The 17,292-nt window shown below is 43.9% G+C and overlaps 1 protein-coding gene across 1 annotated transcript; it reads right to left on the reverse strand.

Annotated features, from left to right (window-relative positions):
• Positions 1 to 238: 238 nt before the first annotated feature.
• Positions 239 to 15,150, reverse strand: MGST2 (microsomal glutathione S-transferase 2). Its single transcript, XM_042796682.1, has 5 exons — positions 15,076 to 15,150; positions 10,059 to 10,158; positions 8,802 to 8,872; positions 6,797 to 6,878; positions 239 to 4,064 (listed from the first exon to the last, which is right to left on the reverse strand). Exons 1-5 carry the CDS (start codon positions 15,131 to 15,133, stop codon positions 3,932 to 3,934), a joined length of 444 nt encoding a protein of 147 aa, XP_042652616.1. The 5' UTR covers positions 15,134 to 15,150; the 3' UTR covers positions 239 to 3,931.
• Positions 15,151 to 17,292: the final 2,142 nt, after the last annotated feature.

The raw sequence follows: 17,292 nt of genomic DNA on the forward strand, positions 1-17,292 counted from the left end.
AAAGCTTCCTCCAAATACTCCGTACTGGGACCAAGTACTAGAGAGGTAGATTTTACTAGATTTGGGGTTTTTTGTTTTTTGTTTTTGGTTTTTTTTTTTTTTATTTCTTACTATGGTGCTGATGTATATGTAATGTTAAAAAAAAAAGTTATTTGTAAATATGTTTTTACGATTCTACAGATATCACTGGGTCTACTATCTGTAAAATATATACATATAAAAATATATATATATACTGTTTGTTTAAAATAGAGTATTTTTATTTCATTCCTTAACTCATCTTTACTGCAGTGGTATTGCACTTCAGATGACGTCTAATTACTAATTTGTACTGTATCCCTGACAGCAACTTGCTCCATTTTATTCAGATTTTTCTAGTTTTCTGTTTTTACTTTGTACATTAAGCATTGCTTATTTCCTTTTAAGACCTGTACAGAGCTCTGAAAATGTAGAAAAAGACCTGATGTTAACATACCACTTTTAAAGAAAAAACAAAACAAAACAAAAACAACAACAACAACAACAACAACAAAATAAAAGATGGTTATCTGAGTCATATACCAGGCTGGTTTACAGGATCATCTCTCACCCCACTCCTGCGCCTCGGTGGGTGATCTTCCAGGGGGAGGAGGGAAGCTGGCTTCAGAGGGGCCCAGTTTCATCCCCGGGGTGTCTGCAGGGCTGCCTCACCACACCCCGCGGAGCTGCCCTCACCCGGCCGGGGTTGGGGCGTTGCGGGCGGGGTATGGCCCGTACTGGGATGTCCCACTTGGCCTGGGCTTCTTCAGCAGCTGGTAAACTGGTGCCCCTTCCTCAGAGCAAGGAGAGCTATCAAAACTGTGTGTGCTCTGGGGTGAGGTCTGCTCTCAGGCAGTTGCTACGGGGGACTGGGTCCATAATTGGGCCTGTTGGAGGTGACAACTCCAAGCTTTTGTGTTTATTCCCTGTGAGGAGTAAAAGCAGGGAGTAGGGAAGTGCTGAATTTCAGGGGAGGACACAAGGTGGAGAGCCTGGGATGTAGCAGTCCTGTGGCTGAGATTTGGTGATGTGGGGTGGGGTGGGAGAAGGGAGATGTGATGTTGGACGTAGATGTTGGAAAGAAGAGATGGAGAAACCAGGGAAGCATGAAGACATATGCTTAGAGTAGTTCCCTATCAACTACTACTACTACTACAGAGTGAGAATTGTGTTGTCAGAAGTCTTTTGGAAAGTGCATGCAGACTTGCTGAATTTATATGACCTGTTCAAGATAAACGTGCCATGTAGCCTTCAAGGCTCAACGCCAATTTCTCCATGTTTCCAGCCTACCAGGGAGTTGTGGGGGATCAGGCGTGGGACCTCTGTTTGCACAGCTTGCCCTTCAGGATGTCGGTGTGGCTCCACGTACAACCCTTAAGGTGAGGTTCCCCTTCCTCAGTGTCAGTCCTTTACCATTATAAATGTGGATAATGGGGCACAAAGGAAACGGGCCCAGCTCGGAGCAGCATGCCAGTTACTCCTCAGCACATGCTGGCAGAGGGCTTGCTGAGAGAAGATGTTTTCAGCAAGAGGCCTCTCGGTACCGACCGGCTTCGAAGCTGCAGCAGGAACCATCGTCGTTTCTGATCGTGACCGACAGATGAATGTTTGCATCAAGCCACAGCGTATGCTGAATGTGCAGCCTGGTACTGACTCCTCCATCAGCCGACTGGAAATGGTGTGGCTCTCACTAGAGTTAAACTAAATACTGACACTGACAGCATCCGTCTGTTATAGGTGTGTTTTGTTTTTAATCATAGATGAGTCAGCCTTTAGCACTTTTCAATCATAGACATCCTGTCCTGGCTTACTGGGGAAAAATCAGCAGCTCAGAAGACAGGTGGCATCCTCAGCTCTAGGCCTACTCCTGTCCTCTCGTTAGCTGGTGCAGCTCCAAAAATGTTGGGGTCGTGTTTATCTCCCAGCACTCTGGCTTTGTGCTGCGGGCTGATGCCGTGCAGCCTCACACCTGCGTTTTTGGCATGTGAAATTGTCCCTGTGCAATAGCAGTTTATTCTTTTCAATGGGATGGGACAGAATGGAACAGATAGGAATGGAGCAGAACAGAATAGAATAGTAGACGGGGTATGGGAAGCTAGCTATAGACATACCAGACCACTACAACAGGTAATCCTGGAATGGAGCCATTTCTGAGGCAAAGACCTGTTTGAACGCAGCGAGCGACCTCTGAGCCTGCCCCAGTGCGTATTTCAAGCCCATTCCGTAGTTTGGACCTTTGCCTTGGTTTTGATTCTGGCGGCAGCACTTCCCACTGCCCATGACTGCCCAAAGGCATCACTGGCAGGTGGGTAGGTGGATTTTATGTCTTTCAGCCCTCAGAAGGAAAGCTAGTGAAAGGATTCCCAGTGATTTCTGTGGTTGTTAGATCTGGCCCCGTTGTACTTTCTCCCTGGAGGCAAGTGCCAGAGAGTTGCCCTTTCCACAGCTGTGTCAGCTCCGGCCTGTACATCGCCACAATCTGTCCTTTTCCCCTCAGCAGCTGTTATCAGACCCGAGTATTGCACCTTTGTACTTGTTTCATTTTATTGTTTCAAATGCCGTTTCAGCCTTTGCCACCTGCAGACATTAAGTCGTGCCTTTTAATCACAAGCTAACTTCCACATGTGTGTTCACCTTTTTCATATGGAAGGTTATTATGAACCTGATCCAACACTCGATTATTTTGTGCTCAGCGTATCAACCTCAATACACTTTTAGAAAGACCGTAAGCACGTTTATTGTATAGACTTGACTGAACACCACTATAAATGTGCAGGATTTTTGGCCAAATCATGTCTTCAGAGGCACGACGAGGAAAATTTCTGCCTGCTGGCTCTAGCATGGGTATATTCAGCATTGTTTAAATGATTTGAATCACCAGGAGCTACCAAAATAGACACAGCCTTACTTCTCTGTTCTTCTACATAGTTTAAATTGAGGATCAGCATACTTTGAGCTTGCAGTAGTAAGCCATGACTTTTCCTGCATTGTAGCAGAAAACTGTTTTCATAGTCAGTTTGCTTTTCATTGTCATTTGATGATTCCCAGAGCCGTGGCCATGCTGGGACATTTGTCTAGTCTCTCCCACACCCCAGCCATCTGTGCCTTGGTGGGAGACAGTGCAGTAGGCCCGATTGTTAGATGAGCATCTGTGCCTTCTTTTTTGTCTGGGCCGTCTCTCCCTCTCACAAGTGCCACGTTGTGGGTACAGCCTGTCCTCAAAAGGCTTTGTGTGAGGACTGGGATCTGCCTACAGGAGGGCCCCACTTCCACGAGAAGAGTCTCTGAGCGTGTGTTGAACTGTAAACGCGCGTACAAAATCAAAAGGCCTCCACCGAAACGTAGGGTCAAGTGCAGCTTTAAATGTTTTCCTGAGGAAAGCAGCATTTCTGTATATGCTTAAGCAGCCCCCTGCAATGGGATTGGATATACTTGGGAAATTGGGACCTCGCAGCAGCGTACGGCATCGAAGCGTGTTTTTACATTTCTGCAGAGTGGATGGCACTGCTGAGGGAAATGAAGAGGAGTGAAGGAAGACTACAGAGGCGTTGGCAAAGCTGAAGGACTTTGGGTAAGATGGGCTGATGCTTGCAGTGCCGGTTGCAGTGAAATTACTTAGTGAATTAATGGGTTTAGTTTTAAGTAATTTGTTCAGTGTTTACAATACTGTATGGGAAAACAGCATTTAATTGCAAATGCAGATGTGACATGACAGTCTGTCTTACTGACTCTTTTTCAAGAGTGTAGGGAAAGGAGAAAGTGTAAAAAGCTCAGGAAAAACATGCATTTTACATTGCAACAGGCTGTTAGTAAAGAGCTCTGATGCTTTATTCACATGCAGCTTATCACCTTTTTGGTGTTCGGGGGGAAAGCACACATGTTATTTATTTATTTTAAAAAACCCAACCAGTCCTCAGAACAATTTATGTAGTTTCTTCATAACGCTGAAGTCCAGGTATTCATCCAGAAAGCTGTTAACAATTCCAGCTGCACCCAGGGTGATCAAGCAAATTAGAATTATCAAATTCAAATAAAACCCTGTTAACCTAGGAGTGGAAAGCAGAAAAATACCGTTACATGCTGTACATGGTGTGTTTACAGTGAAATTGCTTGTCCACACCAGTTAAGAAGAGGTGTGTAGAATCAGAAAGGATCACTGCTGCAATACTGCCTTGGGGTGTTTTGGTAATAAACCATTCCTGCACGTGACTTTTTCTAGGGAGGAGAGAGATTCCTAATATCCCCTCTGTGGGAAAACTCTCTCCCAGTGTTTCTAAATACTCCTGAAGCTACCTCCTCCGTGACATGAAGATCTGTAGATAAAGCCACAGACAAGCTTGAGCACCTCACTGCAACTGCAGGTGTAGGAGTGGTGGGAGAGATGTGTGTGCCTCTTATATCTACATCTGTTGTTCAGGCATCCTCCACTGAGCTGGGAGGTCTGCTGCTGGTTATCACTTTGACTTGGAAATGAATTTTTGGACTGGGAGTGTTGAGCCTGAAAAATCAGCGATGAGGGCACTTGCTGGTTTATGGGAGAGGGTCAGGTTATTTCATTTGTACCAAATGGGAAGCTCCCGCAGAAGAGGCCGGGAGAGCCCTTCCGCTGTGGAACGCAGAGCTCGCTTTTTGGGCACGCGGGAGCAGAGAGCTTCCCCTCCACGCACGCTCCCCTGGGGCGGCTCTCAGTCGCCTTGGCACAGGCTCTGGTCTGACAGGCGTAAATGGGAACTGCCGCTGGGTTGGCCTCTGCCAGCAAAGCAAGCAACAAAAGGTCTCTTTGGAGAATCCCATCACATTAGCATTGGAGAGAGGTCTGAGGAGCTTGTCAGCCTTTGATTTTATAGCTAGCTATCCCCATACCCACAGAAGCTGAAGGTGCTCGGCACTGCTGGGGGTGTGGGGAGCCCGAGAATCTCACTGGTGCCTAAAGACTTGGTATAAGAAGCCTTTCTGGGTATGTCACGTCTAGGTGTGGATTTGAAAATGGTAGAGTATGAGATTTTCTCAGTTTCAGAAGACTGTGAAAAAAGTATTTCGCTTAGCCCTTTAAGTAGCTGTCAGAGCCAGCTGGAGGGAAGGGTAAAGGGTACAGCTCACTTGCAAAGGCCTCTCCAGCACAGAAACCAAGTAGAAGGTGCATATTCCTGTTGTGTTCTCAAAAAATCCAGCCTTGGCAAACCTGAACTGCAATTCATGCTGTCAAGCGCTTGAGTACGTGTTGTAGCGGGCTCTGTGAGCACGCGGACCAGGTTTGTCTTCATAGCTAGCACGGCTATAGTCAGTGATTACGGTTTGATCCTCAGTGTGAAGACTAATTACCTCCTCGCTGCCAGGGCTGCTGGAGGCTTGTTGTATGTTTTGGGGCCGGGTTCGGCATGCCTGGCTGGTGCTGAGCTGTTGCTAGCTGAATTGCCTGATAGAGGTTCACACCAGGCAGCCCTGCAGCCATGGGCCTTGCGAGCAAAGCCATTTTCTGGGGCTGCCAGGCTGACTCTCGGCACTCTCTGTTCAATGCAAAGAAATTAGGGTCTCACCAGAGTGTAAAGCTCTGTCTAATAGTGAAGCAAGCCACTGTTCTTAGGGCTTCCTTGAGAGGCTGAATCTATTGGAGTACTAAAGTAAAGCATGGGAAAGATTTCTTGAACAAAATACTTTTTAGCCTGTCGAGTGAAGAAAAGTCCTTTATGCTCTTGTTCATTTATTTACACAGTTTTGCTCCCCAAACTTCCTTAATAGTTGCTAGTCTTCTGGCTGGTGTTCATTACATCATTTGAATTATCACATCTCTTACTGGGAGATACAAAATTATCTCCATATATTTGCTCTGGAAAACATAGCCTCTCCCTTCTCTTAAGCAACAGCTCTTCCAAAGAGGGTAAGGGATCGGTGGAGACTGTAGTGAAGGAGAGTGGTAACATTGGTACAGAAGCTATGGAAAATAGCCCTGTAGTACAGTCTTATGCTGCTGCAGGATTATTCACTACAAAATAGTCTGATTGTTTTGTATCTTCCTCAGAAATATACATTGCAAGTCTTTCAATTTTATGACAAGCAGAAGGCATGCTATTTTCTTTTTATGACAAGTTCATGTGCTGGAAGAGGAGCCTTGGGTCAGGACTCAGGAGATAGTGCAGTGGCTTCAGTAAAACAGGAAATAAACTGTGTGTTTGAGTGTTTATAGTGGAGGGGTGTTTTGCCAGCATTCGTTGAAGCAGAATTCATGTTAGGAGATGCTGTGCATTTAACATTCATTAACATACGCTTATCTGAAGCTGTGTTCTCTTATCTGTTTGGTGAAAGTTCGCCAGCCTACAAGGCCAGATTTGCTTGCTTCCTTCAGTGCATTTTGCATGGCTAGAGTAAAGGTCTTAACGTGACAAACTTGAGGAAAAATGAAAACAGCAGGAAGGCAGGCCCGGTGCAAGCCTTGCCAGAGCAGTCTCCCATGCTAAAGCAGTTCTGAGCTGCAAAACTGTTTTGCTTTCAGACCTCTCCAAGTCTGGCTGCCAGTATGCTCAGCACAAACCAGGCACCCGCAAGGTGAGCATCAAACCTCTTCTCTCTCGTAACCTGTAGCACGTGTACATCTTAACCTAGGCTCCCACTGTATCAGCCAGCCCTCCTCCCTGAGGGTTTCCGCTTCAGACCTCTTGCTGACATTTTACACATGTTGCATTCAATTATAGTCACTTTTCACTGCCAGTCTTTGGCTCTCAGCCCAGCTTCAGCCCACAGCCTGGAGCTTTTAACCTGCGTTCAGCTGGTAACTCCTTACCTTCCTTTCACAGACTGTGCGTAACCATGGAAGTACTTGTAGCGGGCAAACACGTACAACACGCCAAGAAAGGAAGCTAATTCTAAGAAAGAAAATATTAATAGAGGGGGAAAAAGCAGTTAGAAAACTAAGAAATGAGGATTGTAGACAGTTAACCACTTTGGTTATGTTTTCTAGTTATATAGCTCTGTGGATTTTCATAGCTACCCATACCCTGGGAAGTTATCTTGGGAAAGAATCATTCAAAAGAGATATGTGTATTCTTAAACATTCACTACAGGAGGCTCTTGATATGGGTTTACAGATAGGAGTGGGCATAGGACCATCCAAAAAAACCCTAACAGCATTCCTTGAAAAGGCGATCTCAAGAACTGACAGGAATCTTTAACCCCCCCACACACACACTTTGGTGGTTATCCCAGAGACAGGATAGCGGGTTGGAGCACTGTGGCTTGACCCAGCGCTGTAATTTTGTATTGTTATGGCAGTTCATGCTAAAGGGGAGTGTTTGTTTTGGAAAGAGAATCTTATTTATGTTGTTAATAACCTGCTTTGCATTTATATAGCAGCTTTTATCCAAGGACATGAGAGAAAGCTGTAGTGAAGTTAGCTTTCTGACCTCCCTGTGGGAAGAGTATAAAGTCACCTCCATTTGATAGATGGAGCAGGGTGTGTAGGTCAGTCGTATTACCCAGGACTAAGCAGTGCTACTGAATTTTGTGTTCTTTCAAACCGTGCGAGCGAGTATTACAGAGGACAGCTTTTACTGTGTTCTGGCTTAACTCATCTAAACATACCTATGGGAGATACTCAGCTGAAAAAATTACTTAATGGGGGAGGTTAACATAATCCTTTTCTTACACATGACAGCACTTGTCTGTGTTGCTGGTTAGCAGCTGTGATCTTCTTTGATTCACGTGTCTGTCTATGAACGCATGTATTGTTTCATATGCAATTTGTTGACTCAAGTGGTGCTACTTTGGATTTACAGTGGGTTTGCAGTGGAGATGGGACTCCGACTATAAGACAGCCCTAAAACAAAATGACTCTTTCGGAGCAGACACAGAAAATGGAGAAGAAAGCTAGTTATTCAGGAAGGAGAAGTGTAGTGGACATGAGCTGGTTATCCTTTCTCCAGACCACAGATGTCATGCTTCTAAAACATCAGCTGGAGAAATGTTAATAAAGCAAAATGCAGAAGTTAGGCTCTGTTACAAGTTCTAGGTCTACGATAGTCCACCCCATCACTGTTCAGAAATACCACAGACCGACCTTGGAAAGTCCAACAGAACGAGAGGTATGAAAGCTCTGTGGTGTCTGAGTTCAGAATATTTGGCCAAAAGGTGCCCCCCTTCCAGGTGCCTGAGAAAACACAATAGGTTTTCACGAGTCCCTGCTGCCCCCCTGAAGTACAATAGCTATGGCTGGAGATGCCGCTGTTATGACTGCGCTTCAGTGCACAGCGCTGTGTCCCAGAACAGGCAAACGAGTCACAGCCCAGCGGTGGTGTCACTCAGCGGGGATGTAAAAACCTGAAGGTTTGCTGGCTTGAGCCCCATCTCCATCAGGCAGGGGGCCAGCCACAGGGATGAGTGCTCTACCTGAGTCTTTCCAGGTAGAAAAAGGATCATCACCAAGGAGTGATAGCTATGCTTGATGTCCTGTGAGAACTGTCCTGTAATGTGCCAATAATTGCTAGTGAGAAGCATCTGGGAGCTGCTTCTCTGAACGATTCACCCTGAAAATCCACTGGATGTATGATAAATGTGCCATGTGCTGGCTCCTTGGTTTGCAGAGAAGTGAAAGCTGGTGGGGCTGTGTGAAATGCCCTGACTAAGTGGGGATTTCAGTGTTACTGAGCATTCTCCTAGGAAGGCTATGATAAGGTAAAGCAATTAAAAGAAGGAAAAAGATGTCTACAGTCACCTACCTCCTGATAAAACTGAAGTGTTTTTAGAAGTTACGTAAAACTTCTCAGTCCAAGATAAAAACAAAAAGTGTTTACCTTGATTAAAAAAGCACCCTGCAGTCCAGAGGACAGTCAGGAATATTGGGTAAAACTCCACGCAGTTTTGTCTGCAGAATAAATTTGAAAGAACATTAGTCTGGAAAGGAAGAGAACTATGGGTGGGCTTTGAAAGGAGAATCAGCTTTGGCCTCATTTTGTTGCCACTTAAGTTAGTGCTATCAAATCCAGTGGGAGCACAGTCAAGCCAGCATTAGGCACTCTTAAAAATTCTCTTCTTTGTAATCTCAGATACAAGCTATTTAAACTATTTTCCTGGTATTTAAATTTAGACAAGGATCTGGATCCCAACCATATGGAATTAAACAGAATGAATAATCCTAAATCAAGTATCTGTGCAGCAGAGGCAGGCAGGAATTCCAGCACACGGATGTGATGTTAATCACTTCTCTCCATGCTCAGTATGCAAGTTTTGTGGGTTGGTGTTCCTGGGACTGCAGCAGGAAGCACGGAGCTGTGCATAGGCAGCTTGGATTGCTCTGCTGGGGCCAGCTGCCTTTACAAAGTGCTGTCAGGCACAGGCAGCACACGATAGATCTTCTTATGGTGAGGACCATGACACCTTAATTTGTGGACATCATCAGTTTTCCCACCAATGTTTCCTTGGGATATCTTTTCTTGGTTGTTCTGAATTAACTTCCTTTTAATGAATTAGGCAACCTTCTATATCTAGCATATTCTTTATCTAATATGTTGTCTAATGTATACTATGCCTCATTGTTATCCACTGCAACTACAGTTACAGCAGATGGGATTGTATGAAATAATTATAAATACTTCTGCGTAGGGTTATTAGCTAATCACAAACTGAAGCCCTTTAGGAAAACACTGTCTTCTTAGACAGGCTATTCCACCATTATCCACTGTGAAGACAGAGGATTTCTGTGTTCTTGTCTTCCACGTGTTTGGTGTTAGCCACAGACCAAGAACTAACAGCACAGCTTGCAAGATCCAGAACATCTGAATTCTTGAGATTAAAATCAAATAGCTTTCAGCCGCTACTTAGGTTTGGGGAATCTGATTGCCTAGTTTGATCAGAATTTGAGTGGTTACTGTTTTAAATGAGCTGAACTTACCCCATTATCACTAAGATAATAGCTGAACCATTTGAAAAACGATCTGTTCATTCTGAGCAAAGAATGCAAAGAGAAGGTAACGTTTTAAGATAATGTTTTTGCTTCTCTTCCGGACTGAATTGTTATTCATTGCCACCGTCTTAATGATCTCCAGACTTACTGTGCACGAAATGTTCTGTCAAATTCCGGAGCCCCAGTGACAGCTGGGGGCATGACCTTGTGCTTCATTCTTGATTTCCCCACCAGCCAAGCAAAATGACCTGCAAGCAAAAATAAGGGCTCACGAATCACACAGTTCCTCGGTTCAGTTGCACCCCTAACACGTCAGTAATTTTTTAGAGATCATTGCTCTTCGGCTCTTTCCATTTTGTTTGACGGAAAGAGACCAATATTAGTTCAGATCTTATCTTCAAGAGGGACACTGATGAGGAAAGGGAAAAATTGCTATTTGAGAAATATATTCATCCTGGTTTTGCATTTGCTACACTAGTTATGACTTAAATATCCTTCCAGCTCATCTGAATCCCAGAACTGCACAGCCTAGGAGCACTCTTGTCCCACCGCAGTGGCAGTGTGCTGCCCTAGCAGTGTCTCAGTAACCAAACTGCACGGATGGAGGTCACTCCCCTACTTGTCTGAATAGCATATGGGCATTTTGGTTTGGTGACGCTAAGAACTACGATGCTTTGAAGTATGGGGCAGCATTACAATCTTTGGAAACAAAAATCTGGTAGACACCTTTTTAAAGTTATTTGCCCATATCTTCTAGCACATGCTTTTCCATCTGTTGTTATTTTCTTGGACTCTCAAAATTCAGTATGTTGGAAAGAGCAGAGAGCTGCAACTAGGGAGGCTGTAGCCTGTTCTCTGCTCTCCACCTCATCTCCTGGAGAGCTCTGAGACTTATCTGTTGGGGGACCTATGCTGTTTCCACCTCCACTGATTGGAGCTGATAGTACTTACTTGCAAAAAGCATTTTTTAGAACTGATGCAGTGTCATGAAAAAGATTACTCACTGTACAGTGACTAGATATCACTTACCAAAAAACCCCAAACCAATCAAACACTCTGCACTTCTGACCTGTATTTCTAGGATCACTTCTGACATGTACATGTATACCTCGTTTTACTGATGTCCTCACTGCAGAAGTCTCCCTTTGAAAGTTGAACAGTGGCTCACGAGGACAAAAGGCAATACACAGACAGCAATTTTCTGTATGCAGCAGTGCTATTGGGCATCACCCTGTTTGATTTTAAAACTCCCCGGGTACCTGGAGTTATTTTTCTGGCCATGTCGTAGCCACCCTGTATGAGAAGCTCGTTGTCTACCTTGTGCCTAAACTTTACATAGATCCAGAAACTGAGCATTCACCTGAGTTCACTAAAAAGACTTGTCTAAGGGGGAAGCCTAGAGTGTACCTTCTGTCCTCCCTTCTGGGAGCAGTGGCATTAAAATACAGCCAGAGGTATTAGTGGTACTGCCCTGTGCACCTCATGTCTTAGCCCTGTGGCCAAAGCCTTTTCCCAAAAAAAGCATTTTCCCATCTGTCTTCTCCCCATATAAGTAATTATGGGCTGTATTCAAGTGACCTCTTAACCCTTCTCTCCAGAGACTAGCCAGAGCATCTCAGCTATCTCCCTCTAAGTCAGGTTTACGGGACCTTTAATTGTATTTGCATCCAGCAAGACCTCCTCCACTCCCACCCACGCATCTCTTGTTATGCCTGGTGATTCATCAGTTATTTGCCACCTTGCAGCCCTTTCAGAAGGGAAGAATGGTAGCAGGGAGGGTTTAGGGAACATGCATCAGGGAGACTGAAACTCACAGAAGCACAAGACTTACCTCTGAGGAGTATTTTCCTGGAAAACTTAACTGAAAAGTTTCTTTATAACTTCTGTCACCCTCGTCATGATCTATTTTTTATGATAAATGCTATGTGCTGGCAAATCCTACCTGGCTTATCAGTCAGAGTGGTAGGTGAACCATAGCGTTTTGTGCAATGGTGGTTTTAGCCAGCAATGCATTCCTCGTTTTCTGGCCACACCCAGCCATTCAATGTTTACAACCAGTCTGGGACCAGGTTTTTCCCTACTGAGGAGCTAAGGCAAGCCAAGGCAGCTCATTGCATCCAAATCAGTTGACAAAAAAACCTTGAGCAGATGCTGGACAAAATAAACTTACTGGTGGGAAATAAGAAGATTAAGGCACTGTAGGGGCCAAATCATTCTTGCTTGTTCGGTACAATTAACCAAAGCAAAATGTCAGTGCTGCGGCATAACCCTGGCCTCAGCTGTAACACAATTTGCCCTTGGTGTTGCTTGGTCAGCAGGGCTCTGGTTTGGGGGGGCAGAGATTTACACGTGGGAGACCCTGGTTAACCATACGCAGAGACAGGTTGTGATCGTGTGATAGTATGGCCGACCATCATAAAATCCACTTCTTTAGTGGCATCCCCTGTGATTGATGGGAACTTTGTTTCATTAGGGACAAGTGGGCTTTTATATGCCAATGAAAACCAAGCTGTGGCACTGCATAACAGGAGAACTAGAGTCACGTCTGTCACCTTAAAAGAAAAGGTGAGCCTGGTGTGCAGAACAAGACAGGTGCCAACCAGGGACTTAAAAAGAGCTCAGGAGAGGAATAATTGCTGTATTTTTTGTTAACTGCATAGGACTTGCCTTTTAGTTCCTTTCTGGGGAATGTAAAGTAGTGATGTAACTCCAAATTTAAGTTTTGTGATTATGGTTTAACAAGGGTGAAAATAAATAATAAAGCAATGGGAGAGCTCTCCTGCCCCACCCACTGGAGGTGCTGTCGTGAGGAATCCAGAAAGCATTGCAGCAGGAGTGAGTAAAGATTTTCATAGCCTTTTCTTCCCCCTGTATCAAGTTGTTCAATTCTAACAGGCTAAATTACATGACTGAGGTAGTTACAAAGTATGCTTGACTTGCCTTTGTTTGCTTTTTTTTTGCTTTCATCTTCAGGTGGCATTTATGGTTACTGAGTTAATATCTTTACTCTGAAAATATGGGACAAAGAAGGCTTTCAAGGAACATTACTCTCAAACACTTTATATGTGTTAAAAAGCCTGTAGATCACAGTGTATGATAGCGCATGTTAATTCGCAAGGCCTGGCCTAACAACCTTTACAAAAAAAAATCAAATACTTTTTAATAATGTCTTGCTGGGTTCTGGAATTAAAAGAGTGATTTTTAAAAGTACTAGTTCAGAGAGATACTTCAAAATAGAGAAGTAGTGGGGCTCCAGTCCCTCCTGTTCTCTCCTATATCAATGGCTGGGATTTATTCTGTCCTTTCATTGGATTCCCTTGTTTTCCCATCAGTCTACAAAACACTAATCTCTCAAGCAAATCTTAGCTGCTTAAAACTAGATTCATGACTGGAAACCACTTCCTACATTGTTTCTGCTCCTTCTTTCTACCCTAGAGCATTTCTTGCACAGCTTAATCTTTGACTGACCTGATTCTTTGAATAACTCATGGTTCTGAGACACTAAATCTTGTACCTCTGATGATTGCCAGCTGAAACCTGACTTCCAGCACTGCTTCAGGGAGGTCGTACTGCCCTTTAGCACCTTCCTAACTCAGGGCCAGAGGCTCAGCAAAATAAACAGAAGAGCAAGCAGAGCACCCAGTGCTGTGTATGTCGTGTGTGTTTTGTTCACAGCAAGCAGTCACGGGCTGTGCTGTTCCCCTGACATGAACTGGTTATAGCACATGCTTACGGTGCCTGCTCCACAATATGCATTTGCACTCCCATAAATTAATCTGTGTTGGTTTACCCATGTTAAAAAGCATGCTGAAAGTAAGCCAGGCTGTGATGATTTGCATCAGACTGTCACAGAGGTTTCTCTTTCGGCTTGATGTCAGACTGTCAGTGTAAATTAAAACACAAGTTATCTTGTCCTTTCTGTGATTTTAGCTAAGATTAACAACTAAGGAATAACCATCACGGTGAAGAACATAGGTATTTTCCCTTTCCCTTCACAGTTTCAGTATCTGTACAATTCCTTGAGTTTTCAAACTGCAGTACTTTTCCTGATAACATTTGTTTGTTTTTTATCCTTCAGACTTTTATGTTTAAAATCAAGGCAGGCGAGTTTCACAAAAGTTGATGGTAAATATTGCCACCAAATAGGAATGTTCAGTGAAGATCACAAAGGTATGCAAATTTTACATGCTTTTGATTTGCTTTCTGTTTTGTTGGGCTTTTTTAACCTGTAAGGGTCACATTCTCAAGCTTTTTTTCTGCAGGATACAAATGCTATTTCAGTAGTTGAGGCTTTGAGAACAAATAAACAAACAATCAAGCCATACAGATAGGTTGCTAGATAAGTTGGCAGCATTATAGATATTTGAAAAAAAGGCAGAATAATTATTTTTTACTTGCTCGTAATCTCATACTAGTATTGCACAAATGCCTTCAAAATGTATCTTGTTTCCTGGTGTACCTGTACGGATCAACATATTTCAAAGAATATTGACAAGCATTAAAAATGCTACTGCTGTTTCAGACTGACACATGGCAAAAAGAGCGTCTCAGGCTTGCCCACTTCTTACCCTAGTCCTTGATTCTCAGAGGCATATCAGCAGGGGATAAAATAAACCCATTTAGCTCTTAAAGAAATGTAACAATGAGGGCATAATACAGAGTATCTCATATTATTGCTGCCCGGTGTAAAGGTTTGCTTTCTTCTTTCATTTTGGATACTTAGTATATCTCTCCATTTCAGGAAACAGTTTTTACAGCTCTTTCAGTCCAGCAGTGGTGTATCTGATTTCACAAATTCACTCTCACTTTTGAGGTTTTCAGTTGTATAGGTGCCTAAATAAGAAGCGAAACCAAGACACGATGTGGCTTTGGGGTAACTTTACAGCTAGTTACAAGCTCTCAGAATAGTACGATTCCAAAAAGTTAGCAAACAAAACAGGATTGAAGACAAATTAGTTTCTCCCACAGGGAAAAGTAATCTGTGCCACTGAGCCAGCTCCCGCTCAGAGTACGGAGAGGGTAAACAATGCTCCAGTGAGAAAAATCTTACCAGTTCTCAGAAATTAAAGTTACAGAACAGCCAGTTTATCATAAAATAGTTTCCAGTACTTCAGAACCGGTGGAAACCTCCCCAAGCCCCGGCCACGCAACCCCACAGATCTTACATTGCTGGAAGGCGGAAAGAAGAGAGACAGCCGCAAGCAAAATGAAATCACCAGCCATGTTCCCAGCAGCTTCCGCCTGCGAGCAGGGTGTGTGTATGGGAGAGAGAGCTTGGGTGAGCGGTAAGGAGAAACAACAGGTGGGAGAATTAAAGTGCTTTTCAGCACCGCAACAAAGGTCTGCCATAGAAACGAAACAGCCCAACTTTTTAAAACAAGAATGCAAAATTACGGCCATTTTTCATTCTCGAAAAAGTTCAAATACAGTCAGCCAGCCCTGCCTGCTTCTTGCCTGTGTGAAAGCGCGGAGAGAACAAAACCAGCCTTTCCTGCCTCGGTGGATTCAGCTGTTCCTTTATGCCTTAGATTTCAGTTGCAATCTCTTTGGGGGCGAAGGCTTTTTGTTCTGTGTTTGCACAGGGTCGAGCGCGGCGAGGTCTGCATCCATCACCGGCAGCACCGCTCGAAAGCGGCAGGTGCAGGAGGTGCCGGGGGGAGCGGAGCTTTGTCCTGTCCTGCCGCCTGATTTACGGGGTTTGCCGAACGTGTACAGCTTCGGCTCTGGCGGGAGACATGACAGCCACTTTGCAAGTAGTCAGCATGCAGAAAGGAATTGTTCAGCTTAGTTCAAAGGGTAAAACGGCTGAGAAAGAAAGAAATATCTCCCCTCATTTTACTGCCTGGAGTACACTTCCCATAGCTTATGCCTAGTCCTGAAACTGGGAGAAGTTCTCTCAAGGAATGTTTTTTCATCAGCTAGCCCGAGCTAACAGGAAGATTAATGTCATTAACCTTCATGATCCCATCAGACGACCGGAACAAAACCAGTGTAATGTTTGTTGTGACTCCAGGATTATCTATCCACTTTGCCTCCAGCTGATGTTGAAGTGGAATATTTCACTGACTTTAGTCAAATTTGCTAATTTTAAAGGCTAATGTAAAAAGGTCTTTAAATCAGTTGTTTTACCTTGCCAAATTTTAAAAGGTTGTTTCTTGGGTATTAATTCAGTATATTGTTCTTTCTAAAGACTGGAGGAATAGATATACTGTAATAACAGTAGTTGGATGTTTGTGCTTAGTAACCCTTTAATTGCTGATTTATGTGCTTTAATTGCGGTTCTTCTTTGTAGTATGGGTTGGCTTAGTGACCACACAGTTTCTCTAAGGTTTTTAGGGTCTGGCTCAGAAGTGTGACGCCCTGCTGATATAGGAAGGTGAAGGAAAACTCTGACAGAGCTGGTCATTTGACAAGTTAAAACCACCAGGGCTAAACATTTTAAGGCCAGCTGGCATTGAAGTCATGGGTTTTTTTCTGACTTTATTCAAAGGATGCGAATTTCAAAATGGCAATGGACATGCCAAATCCCAACAAAGATTGACTTGAAAGTAGGCAGGAATACAATCTAGGGCAGGGGGTTAAATCCACAGAGGTATTATAAGTTACGTGGCCATTATGGCTGAGCTAGAGTCTGCTTAGAACTCTGTTCACTTTCCACTGGTAGCAGAGAGTTTGTAGTTGCACGTAGATTTATAATGCTTTTAGTCATCTGTAGTCCACAGCCAATGTTATGCTTCCTCTCTGTGGAATCCAGTATAGAAAGCTGGATCATACACAAAACAAGGTCGAGTTTCTTTATGGTTGTGGAAATACAGTAATACCTCAGATGTCCAGAGCTTTTATGATGTGTATAAGCCCCAATATATAAATAGATTCCAGGATCAACCAATAGATTTCTCCAGTTATGTCAGGACATTTTGACAGCTTGTCTGTGGCTGATTTCTCAGCTTGCTCCTGATGAATGTAATTTGATTTTGCATTTCCTTCACTTGCACGTATTTCATATGTGCTTTGCTTATCTCTGCTGTTGGAAATGCATGTGTTTTCTGCAGCTGTCCAAAGCTGTCTCCAAAGCAAGAACAGAGGCTCTAAGCAGTGAAATGTAACGTGAAGTCAGAGTTACTAGTGGTATCTTACCAGACTTAGGTCCTTCCCATTTGGTAACAGTGGTATTTCATTGCTGCACCGGACTTTGCACACATGCTCTACAGGGAAAACAAGTTTCTCTAACTGTACGTTACAGCAGAGGAAACCGAGGCATCGGGTAGTGATGGGACTGACTAGTTTGACGCAGTGGCTGTGTGTCAGGGCTGGGCATCTGTGTAGCCCCGGGATTTAAGGCAAATTAGTGGTCCTGCCTCTTGCTGACCTGTGCGTCCCTG

Source organism: Tyto alba, unplaced genomic scaffold, assembly GCF_018691265.1.
Source record: "Tyto alba isolate M040663 unplaced genomic scaffold, T.alba_DEE_v4.0 Super-Scaffold_23, whole genome shotgun sequence".
NCBI lineage: Eukaryota > Metazoa > Chordata > Aves > Strigiformes > Tytonidae > Tyto > Tyto alba.

Coding starts and splice junctions, on each gene's coding strand:
- MGST2 (XM_042796682.1), bottom strand. CDS start 15,133: ATGGCTGGTGATTTCATTTTGCTTGCGGCTGTCTCTCTTCTTTCCGCC. Junction 6,879..8,801: donor AGGGTGCTTTTTTAATCAAG/GTAAACACTTTT, acceptor TTTCTTTCTTAG/AATTAGCTTCCTTTCTTGGC. Junction 4,065..6,796: donor GCACAGTCTGTGAAAGGAAG/GTAAGGAGTTAC, acceptor TTCCACTCCTAG/GTTAACAGGGTTTTATTTGA.